This window comes from Lepidochelys kempii, chromosome 22, assembly GCF_965140285.1.
Source record: "Lepidochelys kempii isolate rLepKem1 chromosome 22, rLepKem1.hap1, whole genome shotgun sequence".
Taxonomy (NCBI): Eukaryota; Metazoa; Chordata; order Testudines; family Cheloniidae; genus Lepidochelys; species Lepidochelys kempii.
In genome coordinates, this window is record NC_136401.1 from 15,784,892 (window position 1) to 15,804,840 (window position 19,949).

The following is a 19,949-nucleotide window of genomic DNA, read 5'->3' on the forward strand; positions in this document are numbered from 1 at the left end:
CCACACTCCAGTAACAAACGAAGAATAACAATGAATCTATTTCACCTTAATGGACTTGACTGGGATTTCTTTACAGGGGAAAAAAAATGAAACATTTACAATGTCACAGCCACACTAATTTAGTAGAACATGCATCAGCAAGGATTTTATTTATGTTATGTTAGGTCCCCCCCTTTCCCTCTCTCCCACTCTAAAGATTCCTTTAAGAATGTGATCGGACAACCTTGAATGAAATATAAGAACAGCAATGACTAAAGAATTCTTCTGTTGACTAGCGACCGCCTGTCGGAGAGGTGAATTCCCCACACTGACACAGAACCCCCCTTCTGTCGATGCAGGAAGCATCTACGCCATGGTACTACGCCATGGCAGAGCCGCAGCGCCAGAGCTGAGCTGCTGTAGCATAGATATACCCGGAGAGTCATGAGTTCCAGTCCTAACCCTGCCTCTGATCTGCAGTGTGATATCAATCAAATTACCTCCCTCCCCCCGCCCCCATGCCTCACTTCTTCTGCCTGTGAAAAAATGGAGATGAAGGTACTTCCCATGCTGTTTCTTATGCATTGGAGGAGCTCCTGTAAAAACTACATCCTCCTCCAGGCCTTTCTTTAAGCCACACCTCTACTGCAATGCCTACAAGATGCTAGGCAGGGGGCATGCTATAGCTATTCTTTATTACACCAAACAGGAGTGTTTCACTGTTTCCATCTGTCTCCTCATTGTTGGCAAGTTCCTCAGGGCAAGGACGGCCCTTTTGATGATGTACCTGTACAGGGCCTAGCACAACAAGGTCTGATCCTTAACTGGGGCCTTGAGGCACTACTGCAATCCAAACATAAAGCGCTTGGAGATCTCTGGATGTAAAGTGATGCATTATTTATAATAATGGCTTTGCTCACACATGTCCACTTGGGCATGAAGTTATGCGGTGCAGGGGTGTCCACAACTTTCAAAGTTACCTGTGGTCGATTTAAAAAAAGGATTATTTTTAATCCTTTAACAAGACTGCTGTTCGAGTCCGGTATACAGGAGTCAGCTAATAATATGTGTGTTTTATTGACCTACTTTTTTTTCCAGGTCAGCTGTTCTCCTCTCCGCTCTGCTCCCCTCTGACTAGGTGTAATTAGTTCCTCTCCCTTCTGAATAGGTGGCACTTAAATCTGTTGTTCCCAGAATAGGTGAGATAAGTGGGCAAGCAGTGCACTGATTACAACTAGCCAGAGGAGCTCAGTAGAGTTAATGCCCCCCGGGAGCTTTGTTTTCTTAAATGTTATTCATATTTATAAGTGGAAAGGTTTTCCAGCAACCAATCCTTCTCTTGGTGCATACAGCTCATTTGCTCCTTGCCTGGAGCATTAACCCAGCTTCAGTCGCCTCCTTTAGGTCCCAAGGCAACTAAGGCCTTGTCTACACTCAGGAATAGCAATCCATGGCCAGACATTATTGTAGTTGCATTGATATCAACCATTAATGCCTCAGTTATGCTGGAAAATTCCACCACATAAGAAAATATGTGAGCACCTTATCTAACACGATGTTCAAGGCTATTTGGAGTGACTGTGGGTAAAGAGAGGTGCATTTAAAACTCATGTGAGCTGCTGGTAGTTACATGGAAAGGATAGTAGGGTTAACCACAAGCCCTCAACACAGTTTTAATCATGACTTTCCTTGTCATGGCTATTAGCCAAGATGGTCAGGGACGCAACCCCGTGCTTTGGGTGTTCCTTACCTCTGACTGCCAGATGCTGGGACTGGACGACAGGGGATGGATCACTCGCTAATTACCCTGCTTTGTTCATTCCCTCTGAAGCATCTGGCGTTGCCCACTGTCGGAAGACAGGGTACCGAGCTAGCTGGACCATTGGTCTGACCCAGTCTGGCCATTCTTTTGACCACACTAAGTGCATTTAACACTGTCTTAATAACTACTCACACATTTCAAGCATTATTATTTATGATTAACAACCTTCCTTTGCAGTCCATAGAGAACATTTTACACCTGAAGCCCACACAAAATATCCCCAGCGCCCTCCCCAGTTACTTGGGCCAGGCAGAGGATTTGCCCATAGGCAAGAAATGAGGTCCGATCAGCAGAGATGATGAAGTGCGGTTGTCACATGTGAACCACAAATGCTGAAGACATAAAATACCCAGCATCCAGAACCTTTAGATGGTTTTTTTAATGAAAGAATGTATGTGAGTCAGTTTCCCCTCCCGCACGCCCCCTACGTTACCCACCAGGTACAAAGGGGTTAATTTCTTTCTTGAAAGAAGACAAGCAAGGGGAGAAAGTCACCTAAAGCATGAATGAATTACAAGGAACTAAATTCACTGGGGAGTAATTAATGCAAATCCCTCCAAGGTAAACAAGTCTGCAGAAGTACCGACCTCTGGGGGAAACTGCAGGGCATGGTTTTGAGCATGTTCAAGAGGCCCAGCAAACAAAGAAATGAAATCCAAGAACCCATGCAACTGCTGGGACCAAGATGGACGGACCCTGCAGGAAGGCTCTGAAGTAGAGCTGGTTGGAAAATATTCATCAGAATACCAAGCGAAAAAAGTCCTTTTTGCAAAACTGAAATTTTCCAGGGGCAAAAAGTGAAATTGACAAAAGCTTCCCAAGAGGGCTGCCAGGCTGAGCACTCTTTGCCCCTCCAACAGCTCTTGTTGATTTCATTTCCAAAGTTCAAGTCCTGGTGGGAAGCTGAAAAATGCCTTTCGGGTCTCCCAAAAAAGGATTTTATTCTTGAAAGCCCTTCTCGCAAAACGCTTCACCAGTTTGACACATTTTTTTTTAAACGTGATATATTTCACAGGAAGGGATATCGGTTTTCCAGCCAGCTCTAGTTGGAAGGATTTTGAAACCTACCAGGGTCTTCATGAAGAAGATGAGTGACACCTGGTATGACAGATCTGCCTAAAAGCTAGGTTTTTGTTTTTAAGATATGTTTTTTTCCTGTAATGCTTTTGTTCTAAGTAAGTCTCTTGCTTTCTCAAGGCTGGTTGGTCACTCGTTATCCCTGTTGTAGCTCCGGGAAGAGGACAGGAGGGCAAGTACTGAACTAAACTCAGACTTGCTGAAGTGGTCAGAAGGACAGGAAGAATTGTAATCGAAATCCTCCCCAGTCTGGAGAGAGAGGAACATGATTTCCGCTCTCATAAAGGTGATAGCTTAAGGTCTGGCATGCCCACAAGGAGGCCACGAAGGGCTCAGAGGTACAGTTACCTCAGGAATGGAGACATCCCTCACCCCAACCCCAGCCAGCGCACGATCAGCCCTTGCCGTATTTGTCAGCAGTGCCATGCTCTATTAGCAAAGGGGAGAAATGGGTTTATTCCAGCTGTCACCTACGTGTGTCACAAACCGGGAAGAAAACAGATTAGCCTCTTATCTGCTACAAAGAGTTAATAAAAGCAGCGTGCAGCTCCAGAGACAGCAGGCGGGAAAGCTGTTTCCTTTCTTAACAGCAGAGCGAAGTGTCCATACAAGATGAGTTTCGTTACCGGAGTTTCTGGCTGCATTTCTTTTCTCTAACCCACATGGGCAGTGAATAAATGCTGACGGTCCCTGCTTCCCAAACGCCTTTTAATACACACAGGGACGGCTGAATAAACGTGGGTCCCTTGTGAATTACGCGTCTTGGTGATAGTAATGGCTCTACAATACTGCTAAACTGCATTCAACTTCAGTTCAACGTTTCTCACTCTCCCCAACGCGAGGACAAATATATATATATATATTGCTGTGGAAAGACTTTTTGTTGTTTGTGTGTAGAGCGCTTACAGAAGCGTTCAGCATGCAAGCTGAGGGAAAATCAAATTATACTCCATAGCTCCTCTTTCCTAGGTGGCTTTCACCATAAATTTATCTATAAAAGGGTAGCAGGAACTTGAGGAAAACAGCGCAAACATGAATACTCACCACAAGCTGCATTTGATTTATGCTCCTGTAGCAACAACGCCATCCCTAGCAGAGAGCTAAATCTAGGCAGCTACAGAGGCCTGGCTCACTAGGCTGCTGGCTTGATATGGAGAGTTTGAGAGACTAAATCACAGGTTTAAACAGCACCCTCGCTTTACGTTCCCAAGCGCCCATGTGTGGAGTAAGACAAGAGCGAGCGATAGCAGACTCGGGCTTTGTATTTTCATCGGGAGCAACAAGTGCCTTGGAAGGGTGATTAAACCCGGCGTGTGCAGGAGGTTTCTTACTCACCGATCCTCAGGGAGTGGGGGCTGGCAGCGATCTTCATTAGCCACACCAGAAGGAGCACCAGAGGCACGAAGACCCGGGGCATCTTCTATAAATCCTCATGGAGCCCTGTGGTGGTCTGGGCATGACATAGCTCTGCAAAGAAGGAATGTTGTACTGTTAGTGACACCAGCCGTGGAACCAACATTGCTTGCAGAAGCATCCCGATTGAAGGGACAGTTCCCTCTTGCCTCCCCCAACCAGAGGGAGGCAGGGCAAGAATGACAGGGAGCCAGATCCACTAACCACACATCCCCGACCCACCTGATTGCTACGCCCTGACCCAGACTCCCACCGAGGTTCACAGCCCAGGTTCCCACCTCCAAAATCCAACCCAGTAACTCCATTAAAAGATGAGTGGTGGGGGGGAGCCACTTGGAAACACAAAACAAAACATTATGATATAAACTGGCACTTTGAACCCTAAATACCCATATTGGTACCTACGGCGCAATTCGAGCATCCAGCTACAGGACTGGGCACCCGAACTTATTTGCCAGCATTTGAAAACAAGAACAAAGTGGTATAAATTGGCCAGCAATAAATCCGAAGGTTTCTAGCCACCAGAGGAGTACGTTTCTGGAGGAGCAGTGGGGTCAAACAACCTAAATAGTTTGAAGATGGAGCTTGACAAATTTGTGAATGGGATTATATGATGGGGGTGCCCGCGATAGCAGAGGACTGGGCTTGATGACCCAGAAGGTCACTTCCAGTCCTATGAAAATAGTATATTATATACAAATCAAGAACAAGCCCTTGTGCCTTAGGGCGTCTCTCCTTGCTTCCAGGACTGTGAGATTTTTTTGCCCCCTATTTTAATAACGCCTTGAAGAGCTCTGAAGATATCGATCTCTCCGAGGGTCATTGAAATATGGAGCAAAATCTCACAATCCTGGAAGCAAGGAGAGACGCCATAAGGCTCTTGCTGATCATCAAAGCGAGGGGACATGTTTTCAAAAGCTGTCGTCTAGAAAACAGACATAGCCAAGCTACAATGACTCCACTGCTCCAAGCCCTGGTTTGGGAGCAAATCTCTGGTGACTCCATTGCGCTCCGCTTGAACTGGTGGTAGGAGGTGCGCTTCTATCATTAAGCCTGACGTGCTAATTATCTGTCAATCTGTCACGATCATTTTGCTGATCTATAGCATGGGGCTGTTGCACAATTGATAGTGGTTTTCCTTCCATCCCGGGAGGCAGCTGCAGAACTGCATAAAGCTCACGGTGACCCGAGGTGAGAGGAAAGGGGATGTTTGCAGAGGGGAAGGGTGATCACGGGTTGTTAATATAGCAAGAGGCACTTATTTCCATACAACCCATGGACACAGGATTTAAAATTTTCCTTTGTCATCTTGTTACCCTTAAAACCAAATTCATACAGAGCCAAAAACATACACGGTGCTTTTAGACTTGTGGAGTCAGACACGGCACCAGCCCTGAAGAGTTTTCAGTCTAAACAGGACAAGACACTGGACAGCAAGATTGGAGCAGTGATGGGGAAGAGACCGTTCATGAGGGGAAGGACTGCTTGCAGGAGGTGAGGGGAAACATGGCATAGGTGAGACCAAGGAGAGGAGCAGCAGGATAGAAGGGGAAACATAACCCTTTGCTGCTTCATAGCTCTGGCATCCAGGGAGCTGCCAGACAGCCAGAGGGATGGAGTGGTGTGAAATGACAAATGAGGGACAAGGAAGGAAAATAGGACCAAGGTGGCAGTGATCTTCTATAAGAACCTTCCTCTGAGGGCTTCAGCAAAACCCATTCACTGCAGCTGAGCTGACAGCACATACGCACCCAGGGTCACGCTCACAAGCAAGAAGCTTCCTGGCTTCTCTCTGGGTGGAGATGGGAGACTTTCAGCTTTGAACTCGGTGCAGATCTAAGAAGGCGTCTGCACTGTTCAGGGCTGAGCCCTGCCAGATAATTCATGAGTGAGTTAAGCTGTTCCCACTGCAGTGATTTAGCAGAGAACTGACCTCCGGGAGACATTTCCAAGCACTTCACTACTAGGTGAGGGACTATTGGGTCGAGGGGACATGGAGACATTCACCCCAGGTCTCTGACTTTAATCTACCTTAGGCCACCAGTTCAAACCCACCCCAGCTCGGTAATGGCTGGAAGTTGTTACCATCTGATGGCAGCTTGGAGACCTGAGAGACAGCTGGTGTGTCTCAGTGGGAAAAGAAAAAGACACTAACCACACGGCCCCCATGCTGGCACTCCCAGCAGAGTGACCTAGAATTCAATGGGCCACAGAGGCTGAAATGAACGCCCATCCTTAAACAGGGACCAAAGTACAGACACACATGGTCAAGGGTGCGCGCGGGAAGCTTGCATTGCTCATTCTGACGCAGCATCTGCTGTGTGGCTGAGTAGTGATTCCAGGATTTTGCATCTTGGAATGAGCATTAAACCCAATGGGGCCCTTGTCTATTACAGAAACTCTAGGAGATAGCACAGTATGAATAACTAGCCAGCTGGGATTGTCATAAACTCTCAGCAAATCCCCACCTGGAAAGCCAGCGATAGTGATTTGAGCACTCTGCGTTAATAGGCGCATGGGTGCTCAGAGCTCCTTCTAAGGAACCACTGCAAATCTCACCCCTTCCCGGAACACCTCACCCCCCAGCCACTCTGAGATTGCAGCAGGGGGACCCTGGATGAGATACAATTTGGCTCTGATTCAGCCAAGTACCAAATTTAACTTTAAGCACTTGATTAAGCCCCAGGGAAGTCAATGAGAGTTGCATGCAGGCTCAAAGTGAAACACACACGTTAAATGCTCTGCTGAGTGGAGGCCTTTAGGTACTTCATTGCTGTGGCTAAATCCCACCCTCTGCAGCCAGCCTTGCTATAAGCCTTCATAGCACCCGGGGGCTGGGGTGAAGGACTGCTCCCCTATCCAGGCTCCTGAGCAGCAGCAAAGCTGTTCGACGGCCCCTACTGCTCCTCTAAGCAACTCCATGTGGGGTAACTCCTGGCCGATCCGTGTGGCAGTGGATCCACTGACCCTGTCCCACTACTGACCACCAGGCTCCATTGGGTGGGGATGAATGAGAAGCCCCAACAGAGTCATACATGAGCTCCCCAAATCACGCCCAACCCTAGGAAGTGGAGCTGCATTTAGAGCTCTTCTGTGTCATGGAGAAGGGGCCAGGGTATTCACCCAAGGGCAGCATTTGCAGGGCACTTCCTCCCCCCTCCTGCAATTCTGTGCTTCTCGCCTGCCATCCTGGCAAGAAACGAAAACTGGGAAGTGCAGGGACAGGAATACAGTGATGATGGTGCAAAACTAAATGTAATTTTTTTTTAAAAAGTCTCAGATTGTTCCCAATGGTCATTAGGAGCTGACCCTCCACATTCCCAGCAGAAACAGGACTTTAAAGGGAAAGAAAAATGTAGAAAAAAGGAAAACAATCAACATTTCCCCAAACATTTTGCAAAGCAGCAAGTGCTCTTACAACAAATCCACCTGCTGCAGCCAGACGCAATTACCGTAACACCTCTTACCCACAAACATGAGGAAAGCAGGATAAAGAACCCTGGTTCCTCAGCTCCACACACTCTGATCTCTTGTCACTTCAACAAAACATCTTTTCCAGTAAACACGACTAGTAGTAGGTCTCACAGCTACTCTCCACATACAGTCACTGGAGGGCATCACTGCTCACTCGGACAGAGACTCACTGGGTATCGCTTGCTGCTGGAGCTGTGCAGGAGGACGCAGGGTCAGTCAGAGGAAGTGGCTCATTCTGGTAACTGAACGGGCAGCACCATTAGAGAAGAGCTGTTTTTAACAGGCCTCGTTACCAGCTCCAAAGAGAGATTATAGCTTATAAATGAAACTACTGTCCCTTGCGCTGATGAAGTTATTTCCATTGGCAAAAATGCCCTTAAAATACTGACTTTGAGTATTCCATCCAGTCATTCATTTGACCCTCCTCCAACCCACTGGGGAATATATTTCTTATCATCTGGTTTCTCTAATGCATAGGGCCAAATTCTGAAGTCTGGACAGAGCCAAATTTTGAGTCTGCCTTTGAAATCATGGAGAGTTTTGACAGAGAAAAGACAAAACTTTTGGCTGGTGATTTCATAATACCTGGAGCTGATTCTTACCATGCTAGCTATCAATTTCCTGCTCTGCCACAGACTTCCTGTGTGACCACAGGCAAGTCCCTTAGCTGCTCCGTGACTCAGTTTCCCTTCTGTAAAATGAGGATAACATTCCTGCCCTACCTCCCAGGGCAGTTGGGAGGAGAAACACATTAAAGATCATGAAGCACTTTGAGATTTACTGATGAAAGGCACAACATAAGAGATTGCGTGTGGGGAAATATACTACCTTATATCACACCTCATCACACACCTGTGAGCTATTATTCCCATTTTAAAGATACGGAACTGAGGCAGAAAGAGACAATATGACTTGGCCAGGGTCTAATAGGAATTCTGTGGCAGAGGAGGGAATTGAATCCAGGTCGCCGGCTAGTGACCCTAACCACTGGACCATCCTTCCTCTCATTCCATTCCAACCCTCTTATTTGCAAACTGGGGACAGGATTTTCAGAGAAGACTTAGGCCCAGATCCTACAAGGTATTCAGGCACCTCGCTTCCTTTAAGGAACCCTAAATCACTGAAGCCCACACCCTCAGTGTTTGGGTACTCGGTGTGAAACATTATAAAGGGTCTGAGATTTGCAGAAGGCAGGTGGCCAGCACATTCTGAAAATCAGACCCTTTTAAGGTACCTCATGTGGTTCTCCCAGAACCCTGGGCCCGTATAATCACTGCTCCCCTTCTGAAACTCTGGCCTTAAGGATTTTTTGTTTTGTTTTGGTGATCGCAGCAGAACACTAGCGGGGATCAGGGAGCCCTCAAATGCTAAGTGTATGGTAAACCTGCTCCTTAGAAGCGTTAGCAACAGTGCAATCAGACTGTGGAGCAACGTATCATTTGAGCCTTTTGCAGCCGTTATTTCAAAACTTTCCAGGTTATTGACAAAACAGCAGGATCAAGTCAATTTTACTCACACTGGTATTACAGCCAGACGTGTGGAACTAGCTCGCTCTTGCCACGCTCACACACACAGTTTCTTACGCCTATTCTGAATGAAAATAGAACAAGATCCTGAGAAACAAGGAGAACCTATAACTCTCATGGACTCTGATGGCATCCAGAACCTTGCAGGATTGGATCTAAAGATACTTGAGAAGCCCTGTGATTTTTCTCTAAGCTCCCTTCTTGCACTGCTTCCTCAATTCAGATGCAGTGATGCTATGAGCAACCCCCTCATTCCCTGCACAGGATGCCAGACTGGTATTTGCCTTCCTTCTCGCCCACTCCCTCTGTATGACCAAGGCAGCCTAGGAGGAAGAGAGAGAGAGAGAGAGACTCTAAATACCTTTTCTGTCTGAGATGCAGTAGAGAAACTTGGCAATTGCTAGTTCCCCCACTACAACCCTGCTGCAGTCTCCCAGCCACTGACACTTCAGCTGCCTGTTTGTTCCAAAGAGCAACCAACCACAAGGTATATTGTACCGGAAACTAGCAGAAGTTTTGGAAGCTTCTTCACTGCACTGTCATCTTTAACATGTCACTGAGTTCCCATCCACTCCCCTGCCCGCACCAATCCATCCTCTCGCTCGCTCTCTTCTTCTATGGCCTGCATCTCGTCTTCCTTCCCAGCCTTCACATTGCCGGCTATCAGTGGCATTTGGGAAGCAGACCTCTAGGAACCAGGACATCATTGCATGATTCAGTCCCAGGGAACGTTTCAGACCTGTCAGCGTTTTTTAAATGGAATGCAAGGGATCAAGAGTGCTAAAGTGGAAGCAAATCGGGCTCGTCAGGGATGCAACAATAGTCATGTCGCAAAACATGACAAAGAGTGAAAAACCAAATCCCTCTATCAAGGTGCTGTCCCAGCTCCCCTGATGGAGAAAGCGGCAAGATGGAGCTGCTTAGCCTATAACTATCTCCCCAGCCATGTATCATTCCTTCTTTAATAACAGCTTACATGTCTCTCTTTCCCAAAGGATTTTGGCAAACAATCCAACGTGCCAGCTAGTCACAGCTAACACTTTTCATCCACCACAGAAATGCAGCCACCTCTGGGGAAGAACACACCAGTACATTAATGGTGCACAATGACACTTAGATGAGGGCAGGGTATGAAGAAGGTTGTCACAGCCAATCGAAGCGGTGGGGGGAATTCAGTTAAAAAGTATCCACATTGGAAATTGGCTGAGATGCCTAGCTCCTATATAGCACTTTCCAACAGTAGTTCTCAAAGTGATTTACAAAAGGAAGGCAGTCTCGTTATCCCCATTTTACAGATGGGAAAACTGAGGAATAGAGCGATGAAACAACTTGCCTTGGTCACTCAGCAGGACAGTGCCAGAGCTCGGACTCTAACTTAGATCTCCTGAGTCCCAGTCCAGTGCTCTATCCACTAGATTATCATTCCCCCTGTCTTGAAAAAAGTTGCATGGAATCATTAACGAACAGGAGGGGATTCATTTTACAGCTTCCCAAAGGCACAGGTGTGCAGGGGTGGCTTCTGGATCTGCATGCTTGCTAACTGAATAAACAGCAGCAGAGATCTGGGGGAGAGTCAGGTCATCGGCCCTACGGCGGTGACCTCCAGGCCACCTCCACGGTTTGCAGCCAAATGCCATCTGGGTTGGGTGAAAAGGCAGAACGCAGGAGCCATGGGGAAGCTGCTGCCTCAGCATCACCAGCCTGGAGCTCATAGTTAAAAGCTAAACGATAAACACACGGCACGTGCTGGGCTTGGCTACGAGACCAACAGGGTTGTAATTACCTAGAACATGGAGCACAGAGGGATGCTGTGGTCACCTAACACTTATCCACAGCTAGGAACAACTTCCCAGGGCTTTGATTGCTCGCGTGAACCCGAGGAACAGCTGGCTGGGAGAGAAAGGTACATCGGCATTTGCCAAATGGCAGACGCTGAGCAATCACCCCCCTCTCCTCCACACACTGCACACATACATCCCCCATCTGGATCATATACTTTGACATGCCCAGAGAAAGCAACACAAGAACCCTTCCCCCCCACCCCACTCCCATTGCTAGATCCATGCAACAGAAGGTTCGGAGCAGACAGAAAAGCAGCAAGAACCTCTTAGTCATACAGCACAAGGGTGTCACACTGCCATTTAGGAAGGCAAACAAGAGCCTTGGGAGGCGTCTGCAGCAGATTGTTAGAGTTGCCCTTTCCTCCCAGCCTTCCCGAGCCCATCTCCCTCCCCTGCTCAAAATTCGCTCACTCGTTCGCTTAATTGAGACACAAAAAGGTAGCAAGCGCTGCTCTCCGCTTCCCTGCACTGGGAAGTTCCTTTTGCCTGAGCTGAAAAGTTCCCCATTCTCCCGCCATGCTCACTTCCTTGTCTCTCTCTCTGTAGCAGTGTGGCCGGTTACTGAGCACCCTGTCCCTATTAGCCCCACTCCGAGCACTCCATATTGCTCCTGATGTGGCTCCCAGCACCCCGTCCCGTGGCCGTTTTACTAGCAGCTAAAGTCTTTGGTCACAAAACAATCCAAGCGATCCCCAATGCATCCTCAACATCGAGTCTGACATCGTGACTCGACAGTTCATACCTCACTCCGGTTCCTCAGCTACCTCCAGGGCTCTTTCTCGGTCAGTCTGCTCTGGCTGGAGCTCAGCCTTCTGGCCCTGCTTCCTTCACCTATTAGTGTGTTCTGATTCTGGAGTGTCTCTTCACCACACCACGCTGCAGCCCCTTGCTGCCTTTTAATAGCAGAATTACCTGCTTCCCCACAGGTGGGACTCATCTTGTAATCAGGCTGTTACACTCTCTCGCATGCACCTGCCATGAAATACACCTTCCACACAAATTTACTTGGCAGAAGGTTTCAGGGCTGGGGTGGGGCATTTGTTAACAAACCACACACTCACTGACTAAGAGGACATCCATCCTAATAACGCAGAGAAGCTTCCACAGCAAAGGAGAGGGGGGAAATAAATTCCCCTGTCTATGGCAAATAGAGGGGGGGAAATGCCTTCAGAATTGTTCTGATCCTCTTTTCTCCATTGAGCAAGAAGAGGAAAAGGGAATGCATACAAGAAATGGCTGCACTAATCCTTCTGTCCATGGAGAACATGACCTGCAAGCTTCCTAGAAAGAGACAGATGGCCTTTGTTAGAATCTCTGTCCATGGTCCTGAGGCCTTTCCCAAGCCAGCAGGTTTGCAGGGAAGCCACATGTACCTACTTTGCAAAAGCTTCTATCTGTAGCACTGAAGACATTCCAAAACTATAAGCTACCCTGGAAAGCAGATTGCTGTTTGAAGCACAGAGCATCTGCTATTGTTTTAGGTCATGATACTCCAACATCCTTAAGAATATGACCCTGCCAGATAGAGAGAGGTCAGATGCAAGATGTGTCTCATAAATCACTTATAGCGGTAAATAATCTAAACTCTTTGGCTACTCTCAGGACAGGAATAAAGTGTAGTTTTTGCTGTAAACATTTCAGGCTAGAGTTTTAAAGGCACTTAGGCATTTCTGCACTGAGAGTTGCAATGCCTGAGTGATTTAGGAGCTCATATCTCTTTCAAAAGTGATTTAGGCCCTTAGGAATCTAAATCCCATTGGTTATGGGATTTGGCTGCTAAGTGCCTCTATCCCTCTTCAACCTGAGAGTTAGGCTCCTAAATCAGTTAGGCATTGCAACACTGAGTGCAGCAATGCCTCGATACCTTTAAAAATCTGGGGCTTCAGCTGTGAAACTTCAGGAGGATGAAATTAAGAGAGACTGTGCTGACGGGGTGTTTAGACAGTTTTACATAAGGTTCACTTCCCAGAGTTAGCAGCTGCTCCTGAAACTACTTCCACACATTTAATGAGCTCTCTTTTATTGTACGACCCAATACACTTTCCTGTGTACGTTGCAGCATCTTTCTGACACAGTGAGATTTCTGTAGGATATTTCTTACTCATGACAGCAAAAGCCAGAGGGAGAATAAACTGCTAAACCACAGAAAGCATGTGTGCCTTTTCTATCGCTGCTTCTGTCTGGTGGGAAAGATCTAGCCGAAAAAGCAGGTGCGGGCAGAGGACACTCCTGAAAACTGCACTTCAGCATGACGGGGAACCAAATTTACCTGCTGCATCAATGTTTCTGTCCACCCAGCCTCCCAGCCCTGGTCTACACTGGGAACTTACATTGGCATAGTTACAGCTGTACCTTGAGAGATGCTGCAATGCCGACCCAACCCCCGCCGTAGACAGTACTAGGTCGACGGCAGAATTCTGCCATGGACCTGGCTGCACCGCCTGCAAAGGCAATGTCTACACTGAAGCATGACAGCAGCGCCGCGGGAGTGGTTTAAGAGTAGCCATCGGGAACCAGGCAGGCCTTCTCCATGAAAGCTTTTGTTCCTCCTGTTGGAGAACAAAACCCCAGCCCACCGTCTGCAGGCTCCCTTGAAAACCAGCAGTAGCTCTGATACTTGGAGATGGCTTTAATCTTCTCGATGCACCTGGGGAGGCAGCCTCCAGCCCAAGAGTGGCTGTGGTCATGCTGGATCTTGGTGCGTCACCAGAGGAAGTCGGACAAACAGCGAGGAAATGCAATTCGAGCAAAGCTACTGTGACTCTTGCAGCTGAAATAACAAATTAACAGCTGCAGAACAAGGAGGAATTTTGAAAAATTGTCAGGAAAAATCAGCAAACAACATAACAGGGTCTTTTTCATTCTTTTGACAGACACAGTGAGTGATTTCCCTTTGCAAAGCTTCATCTGTGGAGAGGTTCAGATTTAAATGAAACTGACAAGAGGGAAAGGATCTGAATCAAACTCCAACAGTTGGGCGTAGCTGGGTTTTATTGCGTGGGGCTGGTTTTATATATATTGTGTGGAGTTGGTTTTATATACATTTTTTGGAAGAGTTACAAATCACCCAAAGACACATGTTCAGTGCAACTAAAACTTAAAACTGATACAAGGAAATACATTCTCCCCCACCACACCCACACAAAACACACAATTCACCTGTGGAACTTATTGCTACTAGGTATCATCAGAAGCAAGAGCTTCGCAGGATTCAAAAAAAGATGTGACATGTATATGACTAACAAGAATATGCAGAATTATAATAGTAAGGATTACAGGAATCGAATAATTTTGAATGGGATCTCAACCCTCATGCTTCAGGGTACACACTGAATTCTACCCAACGGTGGTAAGGAAGGAACATTCCCTAGTTATCCCATAAAGGAGGCCTTTTTACACCATTTTCTGAAACAACTGGTATTGAACTGGATGGAGAACTGTGCTGATCCTGGCTGGCATTTTCTCTGTTTCTGTAATAACATAGCTCCTTTTAGATTTTGTCAACAATGCATCTTTAAGGGAACACACTAAAGATCGTACTTTACCCCTTTATCAACCTACACAGTCGCCCTGTGGTTCCTCTCCCTGTATTATCATCACAGTATTTGCACTGTGGCTTGTCAGGTATTAACTCATCTGAGGTGAGAGACAGTTGGGTGGTATCTTCTTCCCCAGGTGTCAGCAGGATAAAAGCACCTCTCTCTCTCTCTGTCACACCACAGCGAAGACATAGCTGCAGGAAGGGTCATTCAGTCAGTATATCTCAGCATTGAGAAGACAATGTGCAGGGGAAGGTGATATGAAAGATAAACACCTGTTGGGCTGAAACGTGAAATGGATTTTCCCCCCTCCCCCTACAGGGTTGTTTTGTTTGTTTTAATCTCCCCAGCCCCTCTCCCCCCCGACACACACACACCTAGCTGTGTTGGTTAGGAGTGGGGGAGGGGGGAACATCACACCCCTTTTTGCAGGTATAACTGCCTCTGCACAGGAGCATTTGAACATGAGGTGTGAGATGCTCAAGACTGTGAGGTGCTCAAATACCACGATGGGGGCCAGGTAACCTGAGATAGCTAGACCGGGGTACTCCGCATTTTCCAGGTGGCTGCAAGAGGAGCACTGGAGACATACCCTCCATGCAGAGCTGGAGGAGGAGGAGTGGTTGAAGCTATGGCTCAGATACTGTGGTGATGAGATCAATGTGTTCCTAATAGCTCATGCTTCAAGGTTTCAGCTGGCCACCTGCAGGGGCAAGGGAGGGATTCCCCACCTAGCAATGTATTTGTGGGGAGGGTGTTATTGCTTTCCTCTGAAGCACCAGGGATGGAGACGGGACATTGGACAGGATGGGCCAGGGCTCTGAGGTGGCACCAGGCACTTTTTTCTTTCTCAATTGCTTGGCTGGCTGGTTCTTGCTCACATGCTCAGGGTCTAACTGATCACCACAGGTGGGGTCAGGAAAGAATTCCCCCCCAGGTCAGATTGGCAAGGACTCTGGGGGGATTTCCCCTTCCTCCGTAGTGTGTGGGTGTGGGTCACTTGCCAGGATTTTCTGGATCTATCTCACTTCATCACTTCCCTGCCATTGTGGGGGTCTTGGCTACTGGTGCACCTCGGTCTCTCCTATTCTCTGCCTGTGGCACATACTAGTCAAGTCCCCTGTGGGCTGTAAAAAGTAGGTCTAATTTCGGTCACTGGGTTTCGTGGGTGGGTGGGTGCTGGGTGGTGTTGGCAGCCTGTGATGTACAGGAGGTCAGTGGTCCCTTCTGGCCTCAAACACTATGACTCTAATACCTACATAGATGGCTCGGCTCACTCACTGTGCAGCTGGCTGCACATGTGGCTCTGACGCTGACGAAGGCCATATAAATACATCAGCAGAAGCAGAAGCAAGCTGCACACCACACAGGCTTTGTCTGTACACCCCATAGGGGAGTTTTCTTGCTTTAAAATTCAAGAAGAGAAAAGCTCCCTGTAAGTTTTACCACAAGATAATTAGGTGAGGTCAACACTGGACCCTTCCCCTGCCCTCAGGGCCTATGGGTCCCATGGTTGACCTTGCCTAGCTACAGAGCAGTAAAATTACCATGCCTTGTCTCCATTTGGATTTGAGAGAGAGAGAGAGCGATACCACATTAGTTGTGCCATGGCAATAACAACAATGCCCAGCTCTGATACTGTACAGAGATCTCAAAAGCATTTCACAAGGCAAGAAAGTAGCATTATCCCCATTTTACAAATGCGCAAACTGAGGCACAGAGACTTGCCCAAGGTCACCCAGCAGGCCAGTGGCAGAACCAGAAACAGAATGCAGGTTGTGACATTGTGTACCTTGGGGGATCACCCTGTACCCCCCATATTCCTCATTTATATATATGATTGTGATCTTATGCATAAAGCATGCCTTGTAAGATATCAGGGGAAAGGTTTTGAGCTGCCATTTCTCTATCCGTATGTGTGTATCATTAATGCATATGAAGTTATGAGAACTGTGTTGTATGGTTGTCACTAAAACAAACCCAAAAAGCGACCCTATAATCATGTAAAGCTACGCTGCTGTCTTTTTTCTATGCTTATCTGTCCTTTCTACTTTGTTTATGGATAGAAAGAATGCGAACTGTGTGTAACCTGCACTCCCTGCTTTTGGGGAGAGAATTCCTTATACAGATAAGCCTCCATGCTCTTACCTACCCCAGAACTTCAAACAGACTGGGTTAACCGGTTTGAACTGAAAGAGATATCACAATGTATGTTAAACCAAGCTATAAAAGCTCATCCCTGTTTTTTGTTCGGGGCTTCACCATTTTCCTCTAAAAAGGAATTGGTGAGCCCTTCAGCTGTCGTATTCGCTAGCAATAAAGTGCCTCACTTTATCAAAGAGCCAAGACTCTGTGTTTTGTTTGGCTAATACAGAAGTCCAGGGAAGGCTACCCTCCTAACCCTAGACGGGAGGGGAACCCTTTTTCCCTAACAACATATTGTAAGTTGGAGAATCAGCCAGATATTAGCTTCCCAGAGGCAACAGCAAGGAAAGTAGCAACACCCAGGTGGGGTGTCAATCCACCCAACAACAGCCATTGTCCAGCAAGAGAGCTACAATTCAGTGACTCACCTGCATGAGGCCACACCATGGGAACTGCTCAACCTTGCCTGAGGACTCAGCAATGCCCCAAGACCTGCCTGGACTTGTGTTCTCCAAGCACATGGACTGAGGGTATAAAACAGACACAGTGGCCACATGCTCGGCCTTTCTCCTTCACCCACCTATACCGCAAGCAACAAGGACACTCTGAAGAAGACTGAGGACTCCAACAGAGGGGACTGGCCCAGGTTTCAAGGGAGAAACCTATGTACTATGAACTGCAATATCCAGTGGGGTGAGAAAAACTGCTTAGTCTAGTTGTTGCCTAGTCTAATAGGCTTGAGAGTTTAGACTGCGGGCTTATAGTTTATTTTGGTAACTTACTCTGACTTTTTCCCCATCACTTAATATATCACTTAAAATCTATCTTTTGTAGTCAATAAATGTGCTTTACTGTTTATCTTTACCAGTGAGTTTGCCTGAAGTGTGTGGCAAATCTGCTCAGGTTTGCAAAGGCTGGTGTACATCCACTTTCCATTGATGAAGTGGTGAACCAATGAATAAATCTGCAGTGCTCGCCTTCAGCAGTGCAAGACGGTATATTCCTGAGGTATGAGGCAGGGGGTTGGGGAGGTTGGCTCTGGTGCCTTTCTGGGTATGATTCATGAGTGGCTCTGGGAGCACTCATGCAATCTAGCTGGCTGTGGGGGTCCACATGCGGTTGTGTTGAGTGATCACAGCACCCGGAGGGGTTTGCTGCTGGTCACCAGCAAGGCGTTGTGAGAGACAGCCCAGGCTGGAGAGTTGAGGGGGCACAGTGGTCCCACGGTCCCAGGCTGCACCCCGGGGATCCCGTCACACAAGTTTCCTGAGCCCTAGGTCAGTGAGCTATTCACTAGCTCCCACAGCCTCCCCAGGCTTTTAAGAAGTAGCACAAATTACTCCCTGCCACCGGAGAGCCAAGAAGCCCAGGATGTGCCTTCATGTAGTGGGGCACCAACCTACCATGCCTTATCATGAGCTGGGCCAATCTAGCCCTTACAACACTTCCTTGCTCCAGTTTGCCCTGCCCTCTTCTCTGAAGCTCTCCACCTGTGGCTGGGCCACTTGAAAATTTCTCCTTTAATGTTAAAAAAAAAATAAAAAAAGCTAAAATCCTAGGGTTTTATCAGTTTCTGAACTGCTCGGGATTTACCTTTGTGAACAAACAACGAAAGTTTAAGCCCCGTGGTCTCAAAGTGCTATGAAGAGCCCAGGAAGCCATTCCCACTTCAGATACGCATTTGTTTTAAGGTGGCCCCTCCAAGGAAAAGGCCAGGAGGAGGCTAGAGGGTAGTGGAGGAGGAGAGGCGCAGAGGCAGCACGGCAGCAGATAAAAGGAACGGCGGCAAAGTCATTCCCAGCTGAGAGGGGTCTTGAGCTGCCATTGAATGAGGGTGGGAGCTGCCTGCACACTCAATGCTCCTCTGACTTACAGAGCTGCAAAATCTTGACATATTTAACTGCTTTAAATACGCTGATAATGAGGATTACCAGGCTGACAGCAGCGTATCTTGGATACAGCTTCTGGTTAAGTCTGACTCTAAAAGTCCTCTTCAGTCAATCCTAACCCTCCCTCCCCCCCCACACCCACGGATAACTCCCCCATCTTCTCCCTCCTCAGCACCCTGGCCTCACACATCCCCTTGCCAGCTGTCAGCTAAGCTGGTGCTTTCCTATTGTCGCATTTATCTAGCAGAAGGCCCCTGAGTACTTGGCAGGTCACCACTTCAAGAAGTGACCTATGGAGGATATTGCAGCAGCCATTCTGCATGGCTACCCTAGAGCGAGTGAGTGTGTGAGGGGGGGTATGTGTACAACAAGAAGTAACATTAGGTGAGCATAATCAAAATCACCCGAAATGGAATTAAGTCAGGGCACTGGAGCTAACAACCCCACTCCTACAAAAAGAGCCATGGGATCTTTGATGACCACAAGCAGTCAAGGCGCTGGTTTTATATCAACTCGGAGGGGATTACACCTCGAACAGCACATCATCCCCTCATGCCACTGGCTAAGTACTCAGAGGGAAGAACGACACCTACTGATTCATCAACACCCCTTTCATTCACCTTGCCCTGGACATTTCCAACCCTCATACAGACCAGGCCCTAAGCAGTGCAATGTATGAAATAATAATTAATTGTATCACAGTAGTGCCTAGAGGCTCCAATCAGGTTGGAGCCACACCATGCTAGGTGTTGTTCAGACATACAGCAAAAGACAAAGCCAGTCCCAAAGAGCCGAGTCTTAGGCCATGTCTAAACTGAATTCAGAGGCGTGACTGCAGCATGTGTGGACCTACCCGGGCTAGCTCTGGTCTAGCTGGCTCCAGTGACAATAGCAAGGAAGCTGCTGCACCATAGGCTGCACAAACTGCCACAGTTTAGGGCCATTGCACGTGTATTTCCCCCAGTGGTGCAGCCAAGCAGCCGAGCTCAGCCCTTCCAGCTCCCCAGCCATTGCCTCTTTGGGTGGAGACCCGTGTCTCGCTCCCTGGTGACTGGGATATTTCCAGGTTGCCCAGCTCCCTGCCTTCACTGTGTTATTTCCAGCAGAGGCAGGCTGTCCGAGCACCCCTGCTCACTTTCTCTCCAGAGATGGTCAACAGAGAGAGCTCGTGGCTATTGACACCACAAAGGGGAGTACCAGGCAACAGTAATACCAGAGGGAGCGTACTTTAATATTTAAATTCT

The 19,949-nt window shown here is 47.7% G+C and overlaps 1 protein-coding gene across 7 annotated transcripts in view; it reads right to left on the reverse strand.

Annotated features, from left to right (window-relative positions):
- Window positions 1-19,949, reverse strand: part of GRIK4 (glutamate ionotropic receptor kainate type subunit 4) — a 305,217-nt gene that overhangs the window by 203,097 nt on the left and 82,171 nt on the right. For all 7 annotated transcript variants that reach the window (XR_013634901.1, XM_073321250.1, XM_073321247.2 and 4 more), the window contains exon 2: window positions 4,214-4,345. Coding sequence is in view for 6 of the 7 variants with exons in the window: in XM_073321250.1 (XP_073177351.1) it covers window positions 4,214-4,295 (82 nt within the window). In the remaining variant the exon portion in view is untranslated. The remainder of the gene's footprint in view (window positions 1-4,213; window positions 4,346-19,949) is intronic.